This window comes from Silurus aristotelis (genome assembly GCF_946808225.1).
Source record: "Silurus aristotelis genome assembly, chromosome: 29".
Lineage (NCBI taxonomy): Eukaryota > Metazoa > Chordata > Actinopteri > Siluriformes > Siluridae > Silurus > Silurus aristotelis.
In genome coordinates, this window is record NC_139602.1 from 3,600,942 (window position 1) to 3,622,712 (window position 21,771).

The 21,771-nt window shown below is 41.1% G+C and overlaps 2 protein-coding genes across 3 annotated transcripts in view; both read right to left on the bottom strand.

Moving 5' to 3' along the window:
• rngtt (RNA guanylyltransferase and 5'-phosphatase) overlaps positions 1–21,771 on the bottom strand; it is a 122,370-nt gene that overhangs the window by 79,592 nt on the left and 21,007 nt on the right. For both annotated transcript variants that reach the window (XM_083535083.1, XM_083535084.1), the window contains exons 9-10: positions 3,546–3,681; positions 1,051–1,122 (exon numbers count right to left, since the gene is read on the bottom strand). In XM_083535083.1, coding sequence (XP_083391209.1) covers positions 1,051–1,122; positions 3,546–3,681 — 208 coding nt within the window. The remainder of the gene's footprint in view (positions 1–1,050; positions 1,123–3,545; positions 3,682–21,771) is intronic.
• Positions 1–21,771, bottom strand: part of tbc1d7 (TBC1 domain family, member 7) — a 207,511-nt gene that overhangs the window by 1,743 nt on the left and 183,997 nt on the right. The window lies entirely within an intron of this gene.

Consider the following 21,771-nt stretch of genomic DNA (forward strand, 5'->3'; position numbering starts at 1 on the left):
GCTCATTATCACTTGCTGACTGCAGCCTGGGAGCGAATTGTTATTTAAAATTTTTTATTTTTTTTTTATTTTTAAACTCTGCTTGCCTCATTTTCTGTCCAAAAAGTGCTGAAAGTATAAATTCCCATATATTAACTCCAAATATATCCAGTATAAATTTCCATAAACTGATGTTACGGTCACTTCTAAATATTTGGTTTTACTTTATATAAAATAATTTTTTTTTTTATTTTTTTTGGTTCATTGAACATTGATTCTACTTTGTGACATGATTCGTTTTATTATTATTTTTGTCCATTTGATCTTTGTTTCATTCTGGCACGTTGAGGTTGTTGTGTTGTTGGTTAATGCAGTGTTGAGGTTTACAATTTGATTTTAAGAAATAAAACATAAAAAAACAAGAGATTTTTCCCTACTTTTTACTAGGGGTGTAACGATACGCGTATTCGTACTAAAATCTTACGGTACATCGCTTTCGGTATTAAATGTGCTCCTTTTTACATGAGGAACAAATTGTTCAAATTTGAGTTCCCTCAGGAACGCATTAAGTGGCGGACCGCAAGTTTGTTTAGGCGGAGCTATGGATTCTTTATACTTCTAACCTCCTCTCCTGTTGGTATTCACCACCATTTCTATTTCTACGTAAACAACCCACAGTGTTATTCTTATGGTTCCTGAAATTGTTCGAATAAAAAACAGGTTCATGAAGACGCCCCGAGAGGAACTCCAAACAGAAAATCATTGGTGTATTTAAGTCATTTATCGGTCACGAGTCATTTATCAGTGCCTGTGTATACAAGAGTACAGAAGCTTCTCTATCTTCTACCTATGTGATCGAGCTGAAATGGGGGAACTGGCAAACGACAAAAATTAGATGGCTCAATTTATAAAAAAAAAAGGAAAATAAATAAACAATATGGTATTGCGAATAAAAAAACACAACAACCGCGATATTTACATCCAAATCTGTTGGCATGGTGATCTGAACCTTCTAATCGCGATTGAACTGCATTAAAGGTTCCTCCTGGCGAACGAACGTGAGATACTTACGTTTATTTTGATGATGTCGTAGATAAGAAAGCGTGGGATTGGCTGTCCGTTCACTTTGTCGACGATCATCTCCTATGGGAAGGGGGGGGAGAGAGAGAGAGAGAGAGAGAGAGAGAGAGAGAGAGAGAGAAAAGATTTTATAAATCTGTGTATAATAGAGGATTATTAGGATTCCATGCACATCTCAGAGGAAGATTCTAAATATTCTCATTTCTACTGAACAGCTAGAGATTCTCAGAGAACTGTGTGTGTTTGAGTGAGTGAAAGCGATAAGGTAGGAGAGCATTTGAATCGAGGATATCGCTTTTGAAAAAAAACGCTTTCACCGGACCACAAACTGGTCGAGTGTGAAGTGTCAAATCGGCCTTTGTGAATGTCGCAATTATTTCCCGCCTGCGCAATAAGAAACTTCGTACGGAGTGCAGGAAACTGGGTCGAGGAATGCTGGGTCGGTTTGGTACTCCAAACATTCAGCTGAAATACTTTGCCGTGCCTCTTGTAAAACTTTCCAGAGCCCCTCTTCACTAGTTGAAAATTTCTTGATCCGGTTCATTCCAGAGAAGTTTAATAGGATTTAGGTGCAGTGACTGGGCAGGCCGTTCTATGAGGGAAAAACTTTTAACCGTAATACCGTAATTTCCGGACTATTAAGCGCACCCAAATATAAGCCACACCCACTGAATTTGACAAAGATTTGTATTTTGAACATAAATAAGCCGCACCTGTCTATAAGCCGCAGGTGTCTACACTGAAACTAATGAACTTTACACAGGCTTTAATGAAAGACAGTGTCTGTTACACGGCTTGTATCTAAACAGTAGCCTACCAAGAAAGTCATTGTTCACTGTCTTCCTCCTTCCTTTCACAACTATTTCTCTCGGGAGTTTATCTTTTGGCATCGCCGTGCGTTTAAAAATCACCATCGGTGAAGCTTTTCTCCCGATGCCGTGCAGCTCAGAACACAGGTGAAGTGTGTTTTCATGCCCGGTTGTTTTCAGCGTGACGAATGATTCGCATTTCCTGTTGACAGTCCGAGTGAGCGGCAGGTCAAACGTCAGAGGAACATCATCCATATTTATGATGTGGTGCGGCCCGATTCAGTGGGAGCGCATCTGATTTAATATAAAGATTTTCATTGTTTCACCTGAACCCGTACTGCAATTTCATTGGTCTAATGTTATAGGGGTTTAGTTTTTTGGCTTGAAGTTTGTGAAACCGGGAAAAACCCAGGAAAAATCCATAAATTAGCCGCTTTGTTGTTTAAGCCGCGGGGTTCAAAGCGTGGGGAAAAAGTAGCGGCTTGTAGTCCGGAAAATACGGTACTTCTTGTTGTATGGTGAATTTGGAATCAATTATCCTCAGTCCAGACAGAATTGCATGGTGGTGAAGTATGGAAATGTAGCCATGTTGATTCAGTATCTCCAAAACAACCTAAAACCATTAAGCTTCCACCTCCATGTTTGACTGTGTGTGTGTGTGTGTGTGTGTGTGTGTGTGTGTGTGTGTGTGTGTGTGTGTGTGTGTGTGTGTGGGGGATCCTCTGCTAACATCCTCTCTCCTGTTTTCCATCCAAATTTGGACTCTTTTGTCCACAGAACTTTCATTCGCCGTCCAATTCCTTTTTAATGCAATTTTACCTTTTACTGGGTTTGTAGCATTGAAACAAATGGAACATGTGTCTCAAAAACCGAATATAGACCAGGTTTTTCCACACTTTTGACAGACATTCAAAAATACATGGAGAAAAATAAAATAAAAAATAAAAAAAAATAAATGTCCATGTGTCAAAGTTATGTACACTTATCTTTTACTCAACTACAGATCAGCCAGGCAAACGTTCAAGACTAATCTTCTCGAGAAAGAAACTCAAGACCGATCTTGTAGAAGGTATTTATTAAAGGATTGAAGCCTATTTACTGAAGAAAAAAAACCAAAAAAAAAAACCGGATACGTCAGGCTGGTGACTTTCGAAACACTGGCAGCAGGAAACCGTTATGAACATAGCGTTGGTCAGCAGAAGCGGCAGCTGGGCTTTGGATCTTCCAGAACATCGTTTGGCTCACACAAGCTGTTATTTGGACTTCTTAATGCCGGTAAAATGAGCTCCATTAGCGCTCTGGTGAATACGCGAGCGCTGCTCGTGCACCGGAAGGAAGAACGGCTATATTTAAAGTCCTCCGATTACATCAGACTGCTCATCTAATGTGGAGCATGTGACTTCACATCTGAACCATTAACTTGGTCTCTGAAGCACGGCACCAAATTCAGCACAATAAAAGACACGTTTGGACCCATTCTGGGATGATAAATCAGATATTAAATAAAATAAAATAAAAAAGATTTTGAAGCCAAGAGAGCCAAGAGAGCCACAGCTATGCTGTGTGGGTGGGAGGGACATCGTTCTGTGTCTCTTCTGTCAATCAAAGCAACACTAACCAATCGCAAGATAGCGTTTATTTTTTTATTTATTGAAATTGAAAGCCCTGCAAACTCACCCCGTCCAGCAGTGTGTTCGACAGGTGGGTCCTCATGTCCTTGCGGTACGGGAACTCCAGGTTGGCGACGTGGAAGACAGAGTTGTCCCTGTCGATCATGTGCACCTCGTTTCTGCCGTCGATCAGCATCATGTACCTGCGGGAAATTGCAAAGACTGGATGTGAGCTACTAATGGTGGATCTAAATCTAAACCTAGAATTATTATGGTTAAAGTTTTACAGCATCACCAGACTTTTTTTTTTTATATATTTTATTTATTTTTATTTAAAGTCTTTTTTTTTCTTTCCATGCACCAAATCTATGAACTTCTTTCCCAATTGAGATTAGACAGTCTGAAACATTATGATTTTAAATATAAAATTAAGATTATTATTATTAAATCAGCGCTACCTGACCAACGATAAATTCGTTCAGTGAGCAAATTTACAGTCACAAGAAAAAAAAGAAATGTAACTAAAACTAGCCATATAACTCGCTTTTTAGCTGATCGAGCGAAAGAGGAATCCGCCAATATACTGCGTCCTGTTGGGGAGCAAGATTTTATAACCATATAAAAATTTAAATAGATAAATAAATATAATAATAAAAAAAAGCACTGAGCGAGAGAGAGCTGGATGTGATGGCAACGGACCAAACGGCAGCTGGGACGATAAATCTGACACACGACTCCTGACTTAAATTTCTGCTTAAACGTCGATACACCGCTGAAGGCTACAAGATATCACTCCACTCTTATGGGAAGATAGTCCATTAGATTTGTGGAGATTTGTGTGCATTCAGCAACAAGGGTTTTAGTAAAGACAGGTAGTGGTGTAGATGAGGAAGTGAAGAGGCCGTTCCAATTTATCCCAAAAGTGTTTAATAGGGGTGAGATTGGAGCTCTATAGGAAATGATCCTCCACATCTTCCCAGCTATTTAAGATATATCTTCATGGCTCGGTGCACAGAAACAGTTTGGGTCAGTGTTTCTAGTTTAATGAAGGGAACCTTTAATGCTTTTTGACAACAGTTTCTTAAAGAACCACAAATGGCTGAAAAACTCAGGTGTCCCAATACTTTTTCCCCATATAGTGTAAATTAGATGACTAGACCAGAGTTTCAAAAAAGTCGAGCAAAAGACTAAGCCGAAAAATATTATATGAGCAAAATATGAGCAAAAAGTAAGGAAGGTTTGGTTTAGGGGAAAAAACAAAAACAAAACAAGGCATAACGAAAAGACTACAATGGTGAATAAAAACCTACAGGAAATCATCTTTTCAGAGAAAATGGCCATTATGGAACAAGACAGTACGTTCATTAGTTTTTGACATGGCTATGAATCGGGTATAGACTAATAAGTATAAGAACAAACTCATAACTGTGATAGAAAAGGTCGCAACTGGGGGAAAAAAGCATTCTTGCCGCAGTTGCTGTTTTATATATATATATATTTTTTTTTTTTTTTTTTTTTTTTTTTTTTTTTTGTTTGTTTGTTTGTTTGTTTTTTGAAGGGGTAGGGGGAGACCAATCAGAATGGAGACTTGATTTGGCTCGAATTCAATGTGTCTAGTGTTCATTACAAATAGATTTTGTCTGTGTCATTGGGATAACGAGGGTCGTGGTATAACATTAACCGTGAGCTTCAGAACCTTGGACAGTTCCCACTTCGACACAAATCACATTATCGTCATTACATACATTTACATTCGCTAATGAATTACACAGAGGATGTTCCGGCGCCTGTGTGTGTGTGTGTGTGTGTGTGTGTGTGTGTGAGAGATTAGTGGAAGTCAACCTGATTTTATTCGGTCCCTGTTTGTCAAAAGTATTGGGACACCTGCCTTTTCTAGCCGTACGAGGCTCTTCAACAAACCGTTACCACAACGTATAGGATGTCTTGGGATTGTGTTAAAATAAAAATTTCCCTTTGCCTTGAACTAGAAGACCTTTAACTGTTTCATGATGATGTTTCTGTGCACAAAGCCAGTTCCGAAAAAGATATGCTTTACATGGAAAGATATTGGAGTGGACGATCTCCTGCTATAGAGCTCTAACCTCAAATTTTTTTTTATACACTTTTAGGATGAATTGGAACGAGCCTCCTTCACCTTCTCTACATCACTATCTGACTTTACTAACACCAGCTCAATACATTTCCGTGTTGTGTTTCATCTAGGGAAGAGAAGCAAAAAGGGGAAAAAAAACTAAAGCGAACACCTCAATGAGAACAATCCACGGCTCAAGAGGGAGTCATCCAGTATTCTTTTTCCTCCAGCCTCAATAAGACCTCCTCGAATAGAGCACTCAATTTTAATATTAGAAGCCAAAACGAAAAAAAACAACCCTTCAATTTGATGTCTGTCTCCACACACAAACAAACACACACACACAGATCAACAATTACAGGTGATGCTTGCTGTTGCTTGTGGGACTAACTGAAGTTTAGGTTTGAGCTTCACAGCTCACAGAGACAAACAGTTTGTGTGTGTGTGTGTGTGTGTGTGTGTGTGTGTGTGTGTGTGTGTTACAATGCTTCATTAACAATAAAATGTGCTCTGTAATGAAGTAAAATGCTTGGATGTATTCTCCCCCAGTCTATTCTCTGCCACAGCATGTCAGAAGTGATTTTTCATTATCTTAAAAGATGGATGGAAGGTCCCCTGGTTGTCTAGTGGTTAAGATGCAGCGCTCCCACCGCTGCGACCCGGGTTCGATTCCCGGTCAGGGAACCATCCCCAGCCACTCTTAGTGCCGGTCCCAAGCCCGGATAAATTGGGGAGGGTTGCGTTAGGAAGGGCATCCAGCGTAAAACATGTGCCAAATCAAACGTGCGGAGGATCCACTGTGGCGACCCCTAACGGGAAAAGCCGAAAAGAAAGTTTTTAAGTTTAAAAGATGGATGGATGGACGGACGGACGAATTCCCAGCTCTGTTGCTCAACCTGGATATCTCATAAAAACACTTTCCTTTCTGTTCCTCTTCTGTAAACAAACCTACTGCAACACCAGACACATGCATGAGCATGAGTTTATCCACAGCTTCAATATCATCAAAGACACAAACCACAAATTGAGAATTACAGGAGCGTAATATAACAGGAGAGAGCGAGAGAGAGAGAGAGAGAGAGAGAGAGAGAGAGAGAGAGAGAGAGAGAGAGAGAGAGAGAGAAGGAAAGAGTGAGAGATATAGAGAAATAAAAAAAACAAACAAACATGAGAAACTGGGGGAAAAAAAGAAAGACTGCATGAGAGAGAGAGAGAGAGAGAGAGAGAGAGAGAGAGAACAGAGCAAAACAGAGCAAGCAAGAACTAAAGTTAGAGAAAGAGAGATAAAGAGCAAGCAAGAGAAAGAACAAGAAATTAGACCGAAAGACAGCGATCTGGAGAGAAACAACAAGCAAGAGAAAAGAGAGTGGAAAAAAAAAGCAAAAAAAGAAAGAGTGAGAGAAAGACAACAATATAAATGTCATGGCAAAACAAAATTTTTGAACTAAAGTGAGTGAGAAAGTGCAAGAAAGAAAGAAAGAAAGAAAGAAAGAAAGAAAGAAAGAAAGAAAGAAAGAAAGAAAGAAAGAAAGAAAGAAAGAAAGAAAGAAAGAAAGAAAGAAAGAAAGAAAGAAAGAAAGAAAGAAAGACTGATGATGATGATGCTAAAGCCAACTTCTATCCAAAAAATAAATAAATAAATGAACCCCAGACAATCAGCAGCTCTACTTCATCTCTCAGCTCACTATCCGTCACACAAGTAGTATAATTAACACATCCTGGACCACTCGCGGTAATTACGCCAGCAATTAGACTCATTACTGCACTTTATCAAACCATTACAATCAGAAGGCGGACCGGCCAAAAGGTCACGTATAAACACTGCCAGCTTCAATAATAAACTCTTACCATGCATTAAACACAACACAAGCACTCCATTCTCGGGCTGTCCATTAAATTTCTAGGCTCGGTTTTATTTATATTCTTTTTCGTTTTTAAACCAGGCCGGACATATCATCACGCGGTCAGCTAGCCCACCATTAGCTAGCCATGTTTTGGTTGCCAGGCAACATAATTGGCTGGAGAATAAATGGGAGCAAACATAATGTGTTTTATCATGGGAAGCTAGTCAGTTTAGTAAGATCCCTACAGAAACAAACAGGTGGAAAATCTGAGATGCAGGAAGGGAAAGAAGGAAGGTGAAGAAAAGAAGACAGACAGACAGACAGACAGACAGACAGACAGACAGACAGACAGACAGACAGACAGACAGACAGACAGACAGACAGACAGACAGACAGACAGACAGACAGACAGACAGACAGAAAGAAAGAAAGAAAGAAAGAAAGAAAGAAAGAAAGAAAGAAAGGTTTTTGAGACGTCACATGTACATTGCTACACAGTGAAATTCTTTCTTCGCATTTCCCCGTGTTTTTAAAAGGGTAAGAGTTTATTATTAAAGGCTCTGGGTGACTGATTGGAAGGTTTGGGGTTCAAGCCCCAGTATGGCCAAGCTGCCACTTTTGGGCCCTTGAGCACGGCCCGTAACCCTCTATGATCCAGGGATGTTAAGTTACAACCTCTCAAAAAAAAAAAAAAAAAGCACAAAAACTAATTATATGGTTGGATATCCACAGGCTTTTGTTTATACACTGTATGGAAATGTTTTCCAACAGATTTGGTCGCATCATCAAAAAGAATGGAAATGATCTCGTGTGAGAGCCTTTACATACGCGGGGCATTTTGAATAGATCGCTCAACATCAGGGTACAAGAGATAACCCGACATCTCGGAAGCAAATATGTTTAGTCCAGTAGCTAGTGTGAAAAACTCAGCGGTGGACGAAGTACCCAAACCATGTAAGAGCATCGTATATATACAGTGAAATTTATATGATGTACAATCGTTTGTACTGTAAAAATGATCGGTAAGAAGTTGCTAGCTGTAAAAATATTAACTAATATCAATAACGTACAATCTACAGATTTGTTCACTTGTATGTAATGACCCAGGGTTTTACTCGGTCAGCAAAAAAAACATCTATCCACAAGCGTTTGCTGCTTTTGTGCGCTAAGAAAAAAAACGTTCTCAAAGTCTCGTTCGTTATCGGTCACAAAGGAACAGGAATGTTTTCAGGGTTGTGTGGGGGGTCTGTGTCCCAGGCGGATTTAAGCAGCATCGGTGTTGCAAATGTTTCAGTGCGTCGTGTTTTTCATCTCCGATTAGCTGAAATTAAAATCATTCTAATCTCATCACAAGTCGGATTAATATCAAAAGTCGGCGTCGACGAGGGGGCGTCGGGATTCGCCGCCGCCGAGGAGATTAACCCTGGCAGTGTGTAGCGTCTAGTCTGAGCCTTTGATTGCAAAATGAACGGGTTTGAATTCGTGGCACGTGTCGGTGCGTGAGAGAATGTCGATCTTTTTCAAAAACAACAGACCGGACTGTCGCCAGAAGGTTTTACTATGATGAGGATGAATTGCCGAACGGATCGATGACACTTTTCCGAAATTAGTCGGAGATGTGCCATAGTGACACATCTCCGACTAATTTCGGAAAAGTGTCATCGATCCGTTCGGCAATTCATTAGTACTTCTGCACTACTTCTGCGGTCGGAAAGGACCGGTAAATTTTTTTAATAAATACAATAAAAAATAAAATAAAATAAAAACACCTCACTATAAAATGCAAACCTCTAAAATAAAAGAAAGAAAGAAAGAAAGAAAGAAAGAAAGAAAGAAAGAAAGAAAGAAAGAAAGAAAGAAAGAAAGAAAGAAAGAAAGAAAAAGTAAAGAAACAGCTGAGCAATGACACTTTTCCAATACTAGCTATAGAGTTCCCATAGTGTCGAAAAAGACCATTAAATGGTTAAAAAATAAATAAATAAAAAATGATAAACAACCTCGCTATAAAATGCGAACCTCACAAACAAAAAAGAAAGAAAGAAAGAAAGAAAGAAAGAAAGAAAGAAAGAAAGAAAGAAAGAAAGAAAGAAAGAAAGAAAGAAAGAAAGAAAGAAAGAAAGAACAAACAAACAAACAAACAAAGAAAAAAGGAAAAGAACGAACGAACGAACGAACGAACGAACGAACGAACGAAAGTAAATAAAAGAGGAAAGAATCAGCGGATCAGGGACACATTGTTGATAGTAGCTGTAGAAGTTCTGTAGCGTCAATAAGGACTATTAAATGTTTTTTAAAAAAATTTATAATAACCTCATTATAAAATGAGAACCTCAGAGCGAAAAAGTTTTTTTTTTTATATTAAAAAATAGGGACAGTCTAATGGACAGATGAGGTATGATTACAATGTCCTAAAAAACAATGATATTTATTTATTATATTTATAATATTAAGCTTCACCATGAAAAAGAATTGTACAGTTATTTCCCAGATGTTTAGTGCTGCCCAATCACACCAACCACACAGTTATCTCAATAGATTTCTGACATAAGGACAATAACAATTATACAAATACGACAAGCTTTTATGGGAATTTCGACTCTTTGACTCTTCAGGGAACCATCCCCAGCCACTCTTAGTGCCGGTCCCAAGCCCGGATAAATTGGGGAGGGTTGCGTTAGGAAGGGCATCCAGCGTAAAACATGTGCCAAATCAAACGTGCGGAGGATCCGCTGTGGCGACCCCTAACGGGAGAAGCCGAAAAGAAAGTTTGACTCTTTGATTAAACCTGGTGTGCACTCTAGAATTCTGGCAAACGGGGGTTGGGGGGGGAGGGGGGGGGGGGGGGCTAGTGTGTTTGGTCTACGCTACAAAAAAAAAGCTATTGTGCAAAAAGATTATACTAATAATTCCCCCAAAAAAGGGGGTTTGCATACGTCAGCTTATGACTAAACAAAATACTTATTTTTATGTTTGTATATAATACAGGTTATATAAATTTCCCGAAATTTCAAAAGTAATTCCCATAAATTCCTGGTAAGTGTCCAATTTGGAATATTTCCCAAAATTCCCCAAATAAAGTTCCCATGGAAAGTTTACCGGACATTTTTGGAACAACCCAGGATGAAAAGGGGTTCACCCTGTTATAGGGAAATTGAGAGTTCTAATCCCTGGGTCGGTGTTTGGTACAACCCTCAGCAAAAAGAGTATTACAGGGGTATTAAAAGGGTGTTATTTTAAAATTAAAAGCCCCCCGGTCGGCATCTGTCAATCAGCATGTCAGCTAAAGTATATGGAAGAGGGCAGACAGCGCTTTCCTGTAGAGGCGCTGTGTTAAAGCATGAGTGGTACTGTAAAAAAGACACAAGTCCTCAGAAGACATCAAGGAGCTAGTGGATGGGAATTGGACCGAATGAAACAAAAATGATTAAGGCCAAAGGTATCCCAGGGTTACAAAAAAAAATAAAAAAGCTGCACATCATATCCTCCAACAATCACAGACATGACAACGCTTATGGATTCCTAAATGTTAAGGCATCCCAGAGGCTTTAAACAAAAGGTCACACAAAAAGCTGTATGAAGAAGGAATCCGGTTTCTGGAAATTGCGCTGCGGTTGCGAGCGCCAGCTGTGGCCTGCTGGGGTAAACGGAGTTCGTGTTATTAATTAACAAGGTTTGTAAACACATTCGCAAATTCAATCGGACAAAACCTGTAGAGGGTCGAGTCAGCAAGGGAGGTAGAAAGTCACTGGACTAGCAACTCTATATCATGGGCGACCCGTCCCGCCGGCATCACACTACAACCCCAATTCCGAAACAACTTTGGGACGATGTGCAAACAGGTAAATAAAAACAGAATGCAATGATCTGCAAATCTCATAAATTCATATTGTATTCACAACAAAACAAAAAAAAGGTATGGTCATGTTGAATTTGATCGTCACAACAGGTCTCAACAGTTGCTAAAGTTTTGGGAGAGGAATGTTGTCCCATATGTGATGGTTCTGGGTGTCCTTTGTTGTATTTTTCATTTCATGATGCATCAAATGATTAAAAGATCTAGACTTCGGACAGGCCAGTTCAGCACCTGGACTTTTTTTATTTTGGGATGGAAGCATTTGTTCCTCTAAAACATATATACAATATACAGTCCAAATATGCAAGTTGCCCATTCCACAGGCACTAATGCACTCCCATAACAGAGCACTGATAACAAGCCAGATGATCCCTCTCCTCTTTAGCCCGGAGGATGTTGTTTCCATGGTTTCCAAATGTAAATTTCGATTCGTCTGACCACAGAACAGTTTTCCACTTTGCGTTTCTGGATCATGTTCATGCATGCCTTCTCCATTGTATTGCTAATCTTACATATATATTTATTGTATCGATGTGTAAATTTTTTTATTTCATTTTAATTCTTTTTGCTGATGTATCCCTTGCTAAATCGAAACAGCCCGTTTACTAAATCTTGCGAAGGAACCAGAACATGACTCGATGGTTAGAAGTTGTTGCACATCTCCACATCTGGGAGTAAACAACTCTTGAGTTTTTCTCAAAATCATACACACACACACTTGGTTTCTATCCCAGGCGCCCTCTGTGATCTAGCGGAGGAGGAAAAGTGTTGCAGCAGCTGCTTTTAAAGAGGGCTTTTAGAAGGAGAAGGGGCTCAGGCCTGTAATCTCATTGCTGCCAGCGTACTGCACTTCACACTTCAACAAAGTTTCCTGGAGATCAATATGAGGCGCCACTGTCTAATCCCGTACTACAGCCGACCCAAACACAGGCAGCGAGGCAGACGGTAAGAAAACGATATATCTCGTTCATACAACCTGTAGACTTGTTTCCTAGCAGAGAGTACTCACGCAGTGCTAATAGAGTACCGGCATCTTTTACCAATGATTGGCTCAGTGACGTTATGAAGGAAGCGTTTGACCAGAAATAGTATTGGACACACTGCAAACTACACAAAGTTACTGGATGCCAGTGAAAGGAGTCATTTTTCAACTGAACCTTGCCCTCAGGATCTCAAGTGCAATTCATTGGCAAAATAAAACATCAGTACCATGATTATCTCAGGTTAGAATGTTGGGGGCAAAATAACATCAATCAACCTTCTATTGTGAAGCCCTTCCACATTTATGTCTTTGTAGGGACAAAAAAAGAAAAATGATGTTCCTGTTCTGTGTGCAGGAAGATGCAGCTCTACCTCTGCCATGTTAATCTGTATTCTATATGACTCTCAGGACACGACTCAGTCTCCCTAGCGCTGTGATACGTCATTCGCGTCGCAGCAGTGGTGCTGAGAGAATGCTCTTGAGAAACAGTTTGGAGAGGAGAAATCAATCTACATATTAAATATTGGTCGTGAGGAGACCTGGGGTCCGACTCATCCCAGAGATGAAGATTCAACAGGGTTAAGGTCAGAACTCCATAGTAGGACATCTTTCCCACACTTCCAACTTCATGTAACTCCATGTTCCAACTTGTGCACAAGGGCTAGAAGCCAGCTACATGAAGATCTGCTTTACATGGAGTTGGAAGCGTGTGGAAGATCTCCTACTATGGATCAAAGTGGTGGTCAAAGTTTGAAAAGAACCACAAATGGCTGAAAAAAGTCTGTCCATAAAGTGTGTGGGTATACAAGAAAGAAAAACCATGAGGGCAAAACAGACAGAAAAAAATGAAAATCAAAAAAATAAATAAATAAAGACAGCTTTCTGTTTAACCACTAATACAGATACAAGGCGTAACTGGCCGTTTCCCCGGAAACACAAAGGATAGATTGACACTGAGATGCACATGAATTGTTCGGCTGGTGCTGTACCTTCTGCATTCCTTCTGCAAGTTAGCAATCGAAAAGAAAGACGGCCCTTCTACAGACTGCGAATTCTGCAATCTTGTACGATCGTTACAAATCAAACCGTACTTGGGAACGACATGCATGTAGACTGTATGATGAGGACCTACGACGCAATTTGGTATCGAAAAATAAACCGAAATCACCATGGACTATAGTACAGAACAGCATCAGCAACGGTAATCAATAGAGCAAGTAGCGAAGACTGAGGAGGCGGAGGAGAAGAATACCCGGTCATGGCTAGAGAAAAGCCACGGGAGCTTCAAATCCCTCAGTGCTTCCAGGCAGTACAGGGGACCACCTTTATTCTTCTTTGACGAGGTGAGAAAACTAACCCAGCCATTAGGGGGGCACAAGCCAGTGTACTCTTAGTGCCGGTCCCAAGCCCGGGTAAATGGGGAGGGTTGCGTTAGGAAGGGCATCCAGCGTAAAACGTGCCAAATCAAATATGCGGATCACAAATGAGAATTTCATACCGGATCGGTCGAGGCCCGGGTTAACAACGACCGCCACAGGTATCGTTAGCCGACAGGGTACCGGTGGAAATTGGGCTACTGTTGGCCGAAGGAGGAGAAGGAGAGGAGGAAGGCGTCTACAAAGACGGCAGGGAAAGGAGCAGTGTAGGAGAGTAGAGGTTCGGGTTGGTACTTTAAATGTTGGTACTATGACGGGTAAAGGGAGAGAGATAGCTGATATGATGGAGAGGAGAAAGGTAGATGTGTTGTGTGTTCAGGAGACCAAGTGGAAAGGGAGTAAGGCCAGGAACATTGGAGGTGGGTTTAAACTGTTCTATCATGGTGTGGATGGGAAGAGAAATGGTGTAGGGGTGATTCTGAAGGAAGCGTACAGTAAGAGTGTAGTGGAGGTGAAGAGAGTTTCTGATAGGGTGATGATCGTGAAGGTGGAAGTTGAAGGGATGATGATAAATGTCATCAGTGCCTATGCTCCACAAGTTGGCTGTGAGATGGAGAAGAAAGAAAGATTCTGAAGTGAATTAGATGAAGTGGTAGATGGTGTACCTAGGAAAGAACGATTGGTGATTGGGGCAGACTTTAATGGGCATGTAGGTGAAGGGAACAGAGGTGATGAGGAGGTGATGGGTAGGTATGGTTTTAAGGAGAGGAATGTGGAAGGGCAGATGGTGGTAGATTTTGCTAAAAGGATGGAAATGGCAGTGGTGAACACGTATTTTAAGAAGAAGGAGGATCATAGGGTGACGTATAAGAGTGGAGGAAGGTGCACACAGGTGGATTATCTTCTGTGTAGGAGATGCAACCTGAAGGAGATTGGAGACTGTAAGGTGTTGGCGGGGGACAGTGTAGCTAGACAGCATCGGATGGTGGTCTGTAGGATGGTTTTGGAGGCGAAGAAGAAGAGGAGGAAAGTAAGGTTTGAAAGAAGAATAAGATGGTGGAAACTGAAGGAGGAAGAGTGTAGTGTGAGGTTCAGGGAAGAGGTCAGACAGGGGCTTGGTGGTGGTGAAGAGGTGCCGGATGATTGGGCAACTACTGCAGGAGTGATGAGGGAGGCAGCTAGAAAAGTACTTGGTGTGACATCTGGAAATAGAAAGCAAGACAAGGAGACGTGGTGGTGGAATGAGGAAGTGCAGGAGAGCATTAGGGGAAAGAGGTTGGCAAAACAGAAGTGGGATCGACAGAGTGATGAGAAAAGTAGGCAGGAGTACAAGGAGATGCGGCAGCAGGTTAAAAGGGATGTGGCGAAAGCCAAGGAAAAGGCATATGAGGAACTGTATAAGAGGTTGGACACTAAGGAAGGAGAAAAGGATTTATACCGATTGGCCAAGCAGAGGGACCGAGCTGGGAAGGATGTACTGCAAGTTAGAGCAATAAAGGATGGAGAGGGAAATGTGTTGACTAGTGAGGAGAGTGTGTTGAGAAGATGGAGGGAGTATTTTGAGCAGCTGATGAATGAGGAAAATCAGAGAGAGAGAAGGTTGGAGGATGTGGAGTTGGTGAAGCAGGATGTAGATAGGATTAGTAAGGAGGAAGTGAGAGCAGCGATTAAGAGGATGAAGAATGGAAAGTCGGTTGGACCAGATGACATACCGGTAGAAGCGTGGAGATGTTTAGGAGAGATGGCAGTGGAGTTTTTAACCAGATTGTTTAACAGGATTCTGGAAGGGGAGAGGATGCCTGAGGAATGGAGAAGGAGTGTGCTGGTACCGATCTTTAAGCATAAGGGAGATGTGCAGACCTGCAGTAACTACAGGGGAATTAAGTTGATCAGTCACACCATGAAGTTATGGGAAAGAGTAGTGGAAGCCAGGCTAAGAGAAGAGGTGACCATCTGTGAGCAACAGCATGGTTTCATGCGGAGGAAGAGCACCACAGATGCCTTATTTGCTTTGAGGATGTTGATGGAGAAGTATAGAGAAGGACAGAAGGAGCTGCATTGTGTATTTGTGGATTTAGAGAAAGCGTACGACAGAGTGCCAAGAGAGGAGTTGTGGTATTGTATGAGGAAGTCAGGTGTGTCAGAGAAGTATGTGAGGGTGGTGCAGGACATGTATGAGGACAGTGTGACGGCAGTAAAGTGTGCAGTAGGTACGACAGACTGGTTCAGGGTGAAGGTTGGACTGCATCAAGGATCGGCCCTGAGCCCTTTCCTGTTTGCAGTGGTGATGGACAGGTTGACGGACGAGGTCAGACAGGAGTCTCCCTGGACTATGATGTTTGCAGATGATATTGTGATTTGTGGTGAGAGTAGAGAGCAGGTTGAGAAGAGCCTGGAGAGGTGGAGATATGCGCTGGAGAGAAGGGGAATGAAAGTCAGTAGGAGTAAGACAGAGTACATGTGTGTGAATGAGAGGGAGGGCAGTGGAGTGATGCGGTTGCAGGGAGAAGAGGTGGAGAAGGTGGAGGAGTTCAGGTATCTGTTGTCAACAGTGCAAAGTAATGGAGAGTGTGTTAGGAAAGTAAAGAAAAGAGTACAGGCAGGGTGGAGAAGAGTAACAGGAGTGATTTGTGATAGAAGAGTATCTGCAAGAATGAAAGGGAAAGTTTATAGGACTGTGGTGAGACCTGCGATGTTGTATGGATTAGAGACAGTGGCATTGAGTAAAAGACAGGAGGTGGAGCTGGAGGTAGCAGAGCTGAAGATGTTGAGGTTTTCGTTGGGAGTGACGAGGATGGACAAGATTAGAAATGAGTTTATTAGAGGGACAGCACATTTAGGATGTTTTGGTGACAAGGTGAGGGAGGCGAGATTAAGATGGTTTGGACATGTGCAGAGAAGGGACATGAATTATATTGGTAGAAAAATGCTGAAGATGGAGCCACCAGGTAGGAGGAAAAGAGGAAGGCCAAGGAGGAGGTTCATGGATGTGGTGAGGGAAGACATGCAGGTAGTTGGTGTAAAAGAGGCAGATATAGAGGACAGGGTGGTATGGAGACGGATGATCCGCTGTGGCGACCCCTAATGGGAGCAGCCGAAAGAAGAAGAAGAAGAGGTGAGAAAACTGGAGGTCATGCGGTCAAGCAAGATGTTCTGCTGCCACAATCGAACATTCTCTTCTCCGTGGCATTTACGCGCCATATCGCATTGATCAGTACGTCATTTCAGGTTTGATTGATGCAGTAGAAGCAGGTCATAGCAGCAGGTACACTGTGAGATGGTCATCCTAAACACGTGACTGGAAAAAAAAAAAACACGGGAATTGCTTCACGTTGGCGATGTTTCGTCTGGGATGCCCCACATTCGCACGATATATACCAGACATAAAAGACTAAAGCGCTGCCGCAGAGATGAGGCGAGTTATGAAGCGAAATCCTACCACAGGTACTCAAATGACCCTTATGTTGCAACTCATTTGTTGTTTTTTTTTCCAGGTGGAGATTTTTCCCTTCTGTCCTAGCGTCTGATTGCGAAGCGAACGTCCCCCCACGCCCTGGTAAATCAAAAACATTGGGTTTAAACATGGTTTCTGATTTGCCAATCGCTTGGAGTCAGGCAGTCGTTGCATTCAAGGTCTGTCGAGTATTGGTAACGCGTTTTACGCAATCAAATCTGAGCGACTGAGACGAAGGGACGACACATAAGAACGACTGTGAAACCTTGAGTGTTTTTTTATTTCCCCTTTTCTATAAGGCATGTGAAGGAACGAGTCCCATCAATCAGTGCAGCCGAGTAGAGTACGTGTGGCGTGTTTAGCCTCAGAGCGGCCTCATTTCCTGCAGTCACCTTCTGTCAGTTAGAGCTCCGTTCGTTTAACTAATGTGATGTGACGGCCGCCGCGGGCAAGACAAACCACACAGTTAAACAGACGAGAGAAAATAAAGATGCTTGCCCAACTTCAATGATATATTTTATGAGAGGGTTTTTTTAGATGACGAGATTATAATTTCTCCTCTGGTACATCGCTTGATGCTGGGGTTTTTGATATTTAATGCCCCTGTACCAGTTGCGGAGATGCATTCCCATATCATATGATGCTCCCACCACCATGCTTCAGTGTGGGTACGGTATCTATTAGGGTGTAACGCTACACGTATTCGCACTTTTTACGTACGGAACATTGTTACAATCCGAGTTCCCTGACACGTTTTGATTGACGGACCGCAAGTTTGTTTAGTCTCTGCCTCGCACTTGAGTGCGGTGGCACTGTTGTTATTATTAATCTTGAAAACATACACAACAAGTAGATTATATCATCTTTATTACCCAAATAGGGACAAAAAATATAAACTAATTACATTTTTCCTTTTATTTAATTTTATTTAATCTAATTTAATTTGTGCCAATTTTATCGATTATTTAATCAAGCAGGAATTTTATTTAAAATTGTTTTAAAAATCTAAACTGTTCATGTTTACAAATATTAATATAACCCCAGACTGTAACGAAATTAAACCTAAAAACTGAGGTACGTACCTCAGTTACACCCCTAGCTTCTATGATTACTTGTTTTTACTAGTTTACCTTTACTACGTGTGTGTACTATTATTGTTGCTTGTGTTTGCATTTTTCGGCGATACGGAGAATAAAACAAGACTGTGTGACGGAGAAAAACTGAAAACCCTCGAGGGAGGTGTTTTCCAAAAAAAAAAAAAATGTATATATAAATAATAAATAAATAAAATAGAATTCGATTTGTGCAGTCTTTTTAACAAAGGACATCGTCACAAAGCAGCTTGACAGAAAGAAATGAACTGCAAATAAAACTGCAAATTGATCCTTAATGAGTGCGTCAGTGGTGAGACCCCCGAGATGGTACAAGGGGGGGAAAAAAATAGAGGAAACGATGAAGTATCCATTCATTCTACCCTTAATGGGTATATGTTAGGGGTTTAACCGTACACAAAATTTACACTTCGGTAGGTACCTCGTTTTTGTTTTTTTTAGCAAAATATAAAAATCGATTGTCGTTTTTTTTGTTTTTGTTAACGCAGTTTATCAACATCAGTGTATCGCTTTACTGTCGTAAAATATTTGGTGATGGCGGGAAGTGGCAGCGATTTTGCGCATTCGCAAAACAAATCGTATTTCTGGAATGGAGTAAGTAGCCACAGTGACACTGCGCTAACTCTAGTTTCTGTTATATATCCCTGGCATTGCAGTGTATGTTTTCATGTTTAATAAACTTTGTTTCGGCTTCTCCCATTAGGGGTCGCCACAGCGGATCATCCGTATGTTTGATTTGGCATATGTTTTCACGCTGGATGCCCTTCCTAACGCAACCCTCCCCATTTATCCGGGGTTGGAACCGGCACTAAGGCTTGTGTAACCCTAATGGCTGGGGTCGGTTCCCTGACCGGGGATCGAACCCGGGCCGCAGCGGTGAGAGCGCCGCATCCTAACCACTAGACCACCACAAACCATGTTAAATAAAAATGAAAAACAAACAAAAAAAAACAGTAACATTGCGCAAAAAAGGCGGAGACTAAACAAACTGCCGGTTCGCCACTTAACACATTCGTGTTATTCAGATTCTGACTACGTTCCGCATGGAAAAAATTATCGAACCGAAAGCCCTGTACCAAAAGCGTGTACCGTTACACCCCAAAATGGTCCTGGGTCACCTCACATTTCCAGCCATATGTGGTTCTTCCACAAAATGTTACCACAAACTTGAAAGGACACAATTGTACTTTGGGATATTTTCCCTTCACTTGAACTACACGATCCAAACCTGTTCCATGTGCACAAAGCCATGAAGATATGCTTTACATGGGATGGAGTGGAATATATCCTGCTATAGAGGCTCTGACCCTTAACCCTATTGAACAGAGTGAATTGGAACACGACCCCAGGCCTCCTCACCACACCTTCATCATAACAGCAAAAGGGGAGTCAACGTGGAATGGGATGGTGGAAAAAAAATCAAGGATCGGATGTTAGTTGCCCACAAACTTTTCCAAGTATAGTTTCATCACGTCTCTGTTGGACACGAGTGTAAAACCGTTCACATATTTCACTGTATCCAAACTGTTTGTGATAATTAGTCATCATGATGGTTCTTATGTGTAGACATCCTTCGCTTTAGCGTTTGGATTCCAATAGCTGAGATCTCCATCTGCATTAAGATGGATCAGCGAGGTCCGGAGATCAGAAAGGAAACAGGATCACTGATTTCCTCCAGTGATGTTTAGACATTTATGACTAAAAACACACATCGAGGCTGAATACTAAAATCCGTTCAAGGCATGCTCACAAAATTTGAGTATATTGTTTCGACTCGTTAATAAGCAATAAAATCTGTGTAATACAAGTGGCGTCGACCCTAAGGGACCTGAAGCTCCGAGCTTTTGTCGTGATCTTCTGAGGAAAAGCAGCTGAAAGCTTTGAGTTTGGCGGTATCGGTATTCGATATACAAAAAGAGTAAAAAAAAAAAAAAAAAACATCTAAAGAAAACCCACGGCGTAGCTATTCAACGTTCTTGAGACTATAGACAATCGAAAACGCATTACGTCCTCTCTAAGAGTTTATTCGCCGCCTCGTCCTGTACACCCTCCGAATGAAGCTGTGCTGTCGGTCGATTTCCATAACGCGCGGCATAATGTGCTCAAATAGGCCAATTATTTTGCAAAATAAAAACGCAGGCTTTTGAGAAACGAAAGGAAGGCCACGGTGTGTGTTCACCACATCGTGGAAGAGAAGAGCTCATTGTTCTCGGTCCTTGGGGAGGAAGGCTACAGCTCATTACGGACTAATCCCTTACAATGCGACGGCGTGCGGTACGCTCTGGATACTCCTTAATTCTTCCTGTGACACGGCTGCAAATACAACGAACCCTTAAAATGCTGCCCTGACGGCCGGAAACACGTTGGACGTCTTTACAAGGAAATGGAAAACCTCAGAAAGTGCAAACTGCTTTATCCACCGCCCATGCTTGTTCCTTTTGCCAGTGTGTGACAAAGATGTTGACAGCAGCGTTAATATCGAGTGTGACTCAAGATTCTCCCTGCGTATATTATTACTCTCGAATAGTTAGTCAGAATGGAATTGTTCAAAGGCATCCGTGTGTGTGTATGTGTGTGTGTGAGTGTGTGTGTGTGTGTGTGTGTGTGTGTGTGTTTGAAAGTGAGAGATGGTCAGATGCTGTTTGATCAGAACTTCAATAACTACATTACAGCTGCCATACTGCTTTCAGCAACGCAGACGTTGCACATGCTGGTGAGCGCTTCTCGGATTTAAAAGAGGGTTGGGATCTTCAGGAGGATGCGAGCTCGGCGGGTCTCCGGTGCTAACGAGCAGCGAACGTTTCAAACGGCGGTTCGAATCAATCGCGGCAGGGAGACGGCGCAGACCCATTACCTACGGCTTTGTTCTCAATTGCTTCTGCCATTAAAGGAGTAATGATAGCAGACAGCCTTGGTTACTGAGTTTAAAGAGGCTTAGTGAGAGGGTGGTGTGTGTGTGTGTGTGTGTGTGTGTGTGTGTGTGTGTGTGTGTGTGTGTGTGTGAGACATCCTTCCTTTACTCATTAAAAATATACATATAAAAATATACTTTTTTTTATATCATCAAACATTTGTTTTTGCGTCAAGTATTGAATCAAGCACCAAAATCCGCCATGATGTGCACATCCGGCATTTAAAACCGTCCGTGTGGAAACATAGCAAAAGTTCTGTTTGATATCCTGATGATTATTTATAGATAGATAGATAGATAGATAGATAGATAGATAGATAGATAGATAGATAGATAGATAGATAGATAGATAGATAGATAGATAGATAGATAGATAGATAGATAGATAGATAGATAGAAATTTTTTTATATATTTGGATTTTAAATATACAATAATTTGTATATTAAACTATTAATTTCATTGCAAATTAAAAAAAAAAACATTAAAAAAATATTATTATTTATATTCATTTTATCATTAGATAAATATTGTATTTTTAATTAAATAATATTTAATATGAATTCATTTTAGTTTTTTAATTAATTAATTTAATTTTTTATTTATTTATATGTACATATAAATTATATCATTTAAATTGAATTCAATTTTAATTCTTTTTTATGTATTTC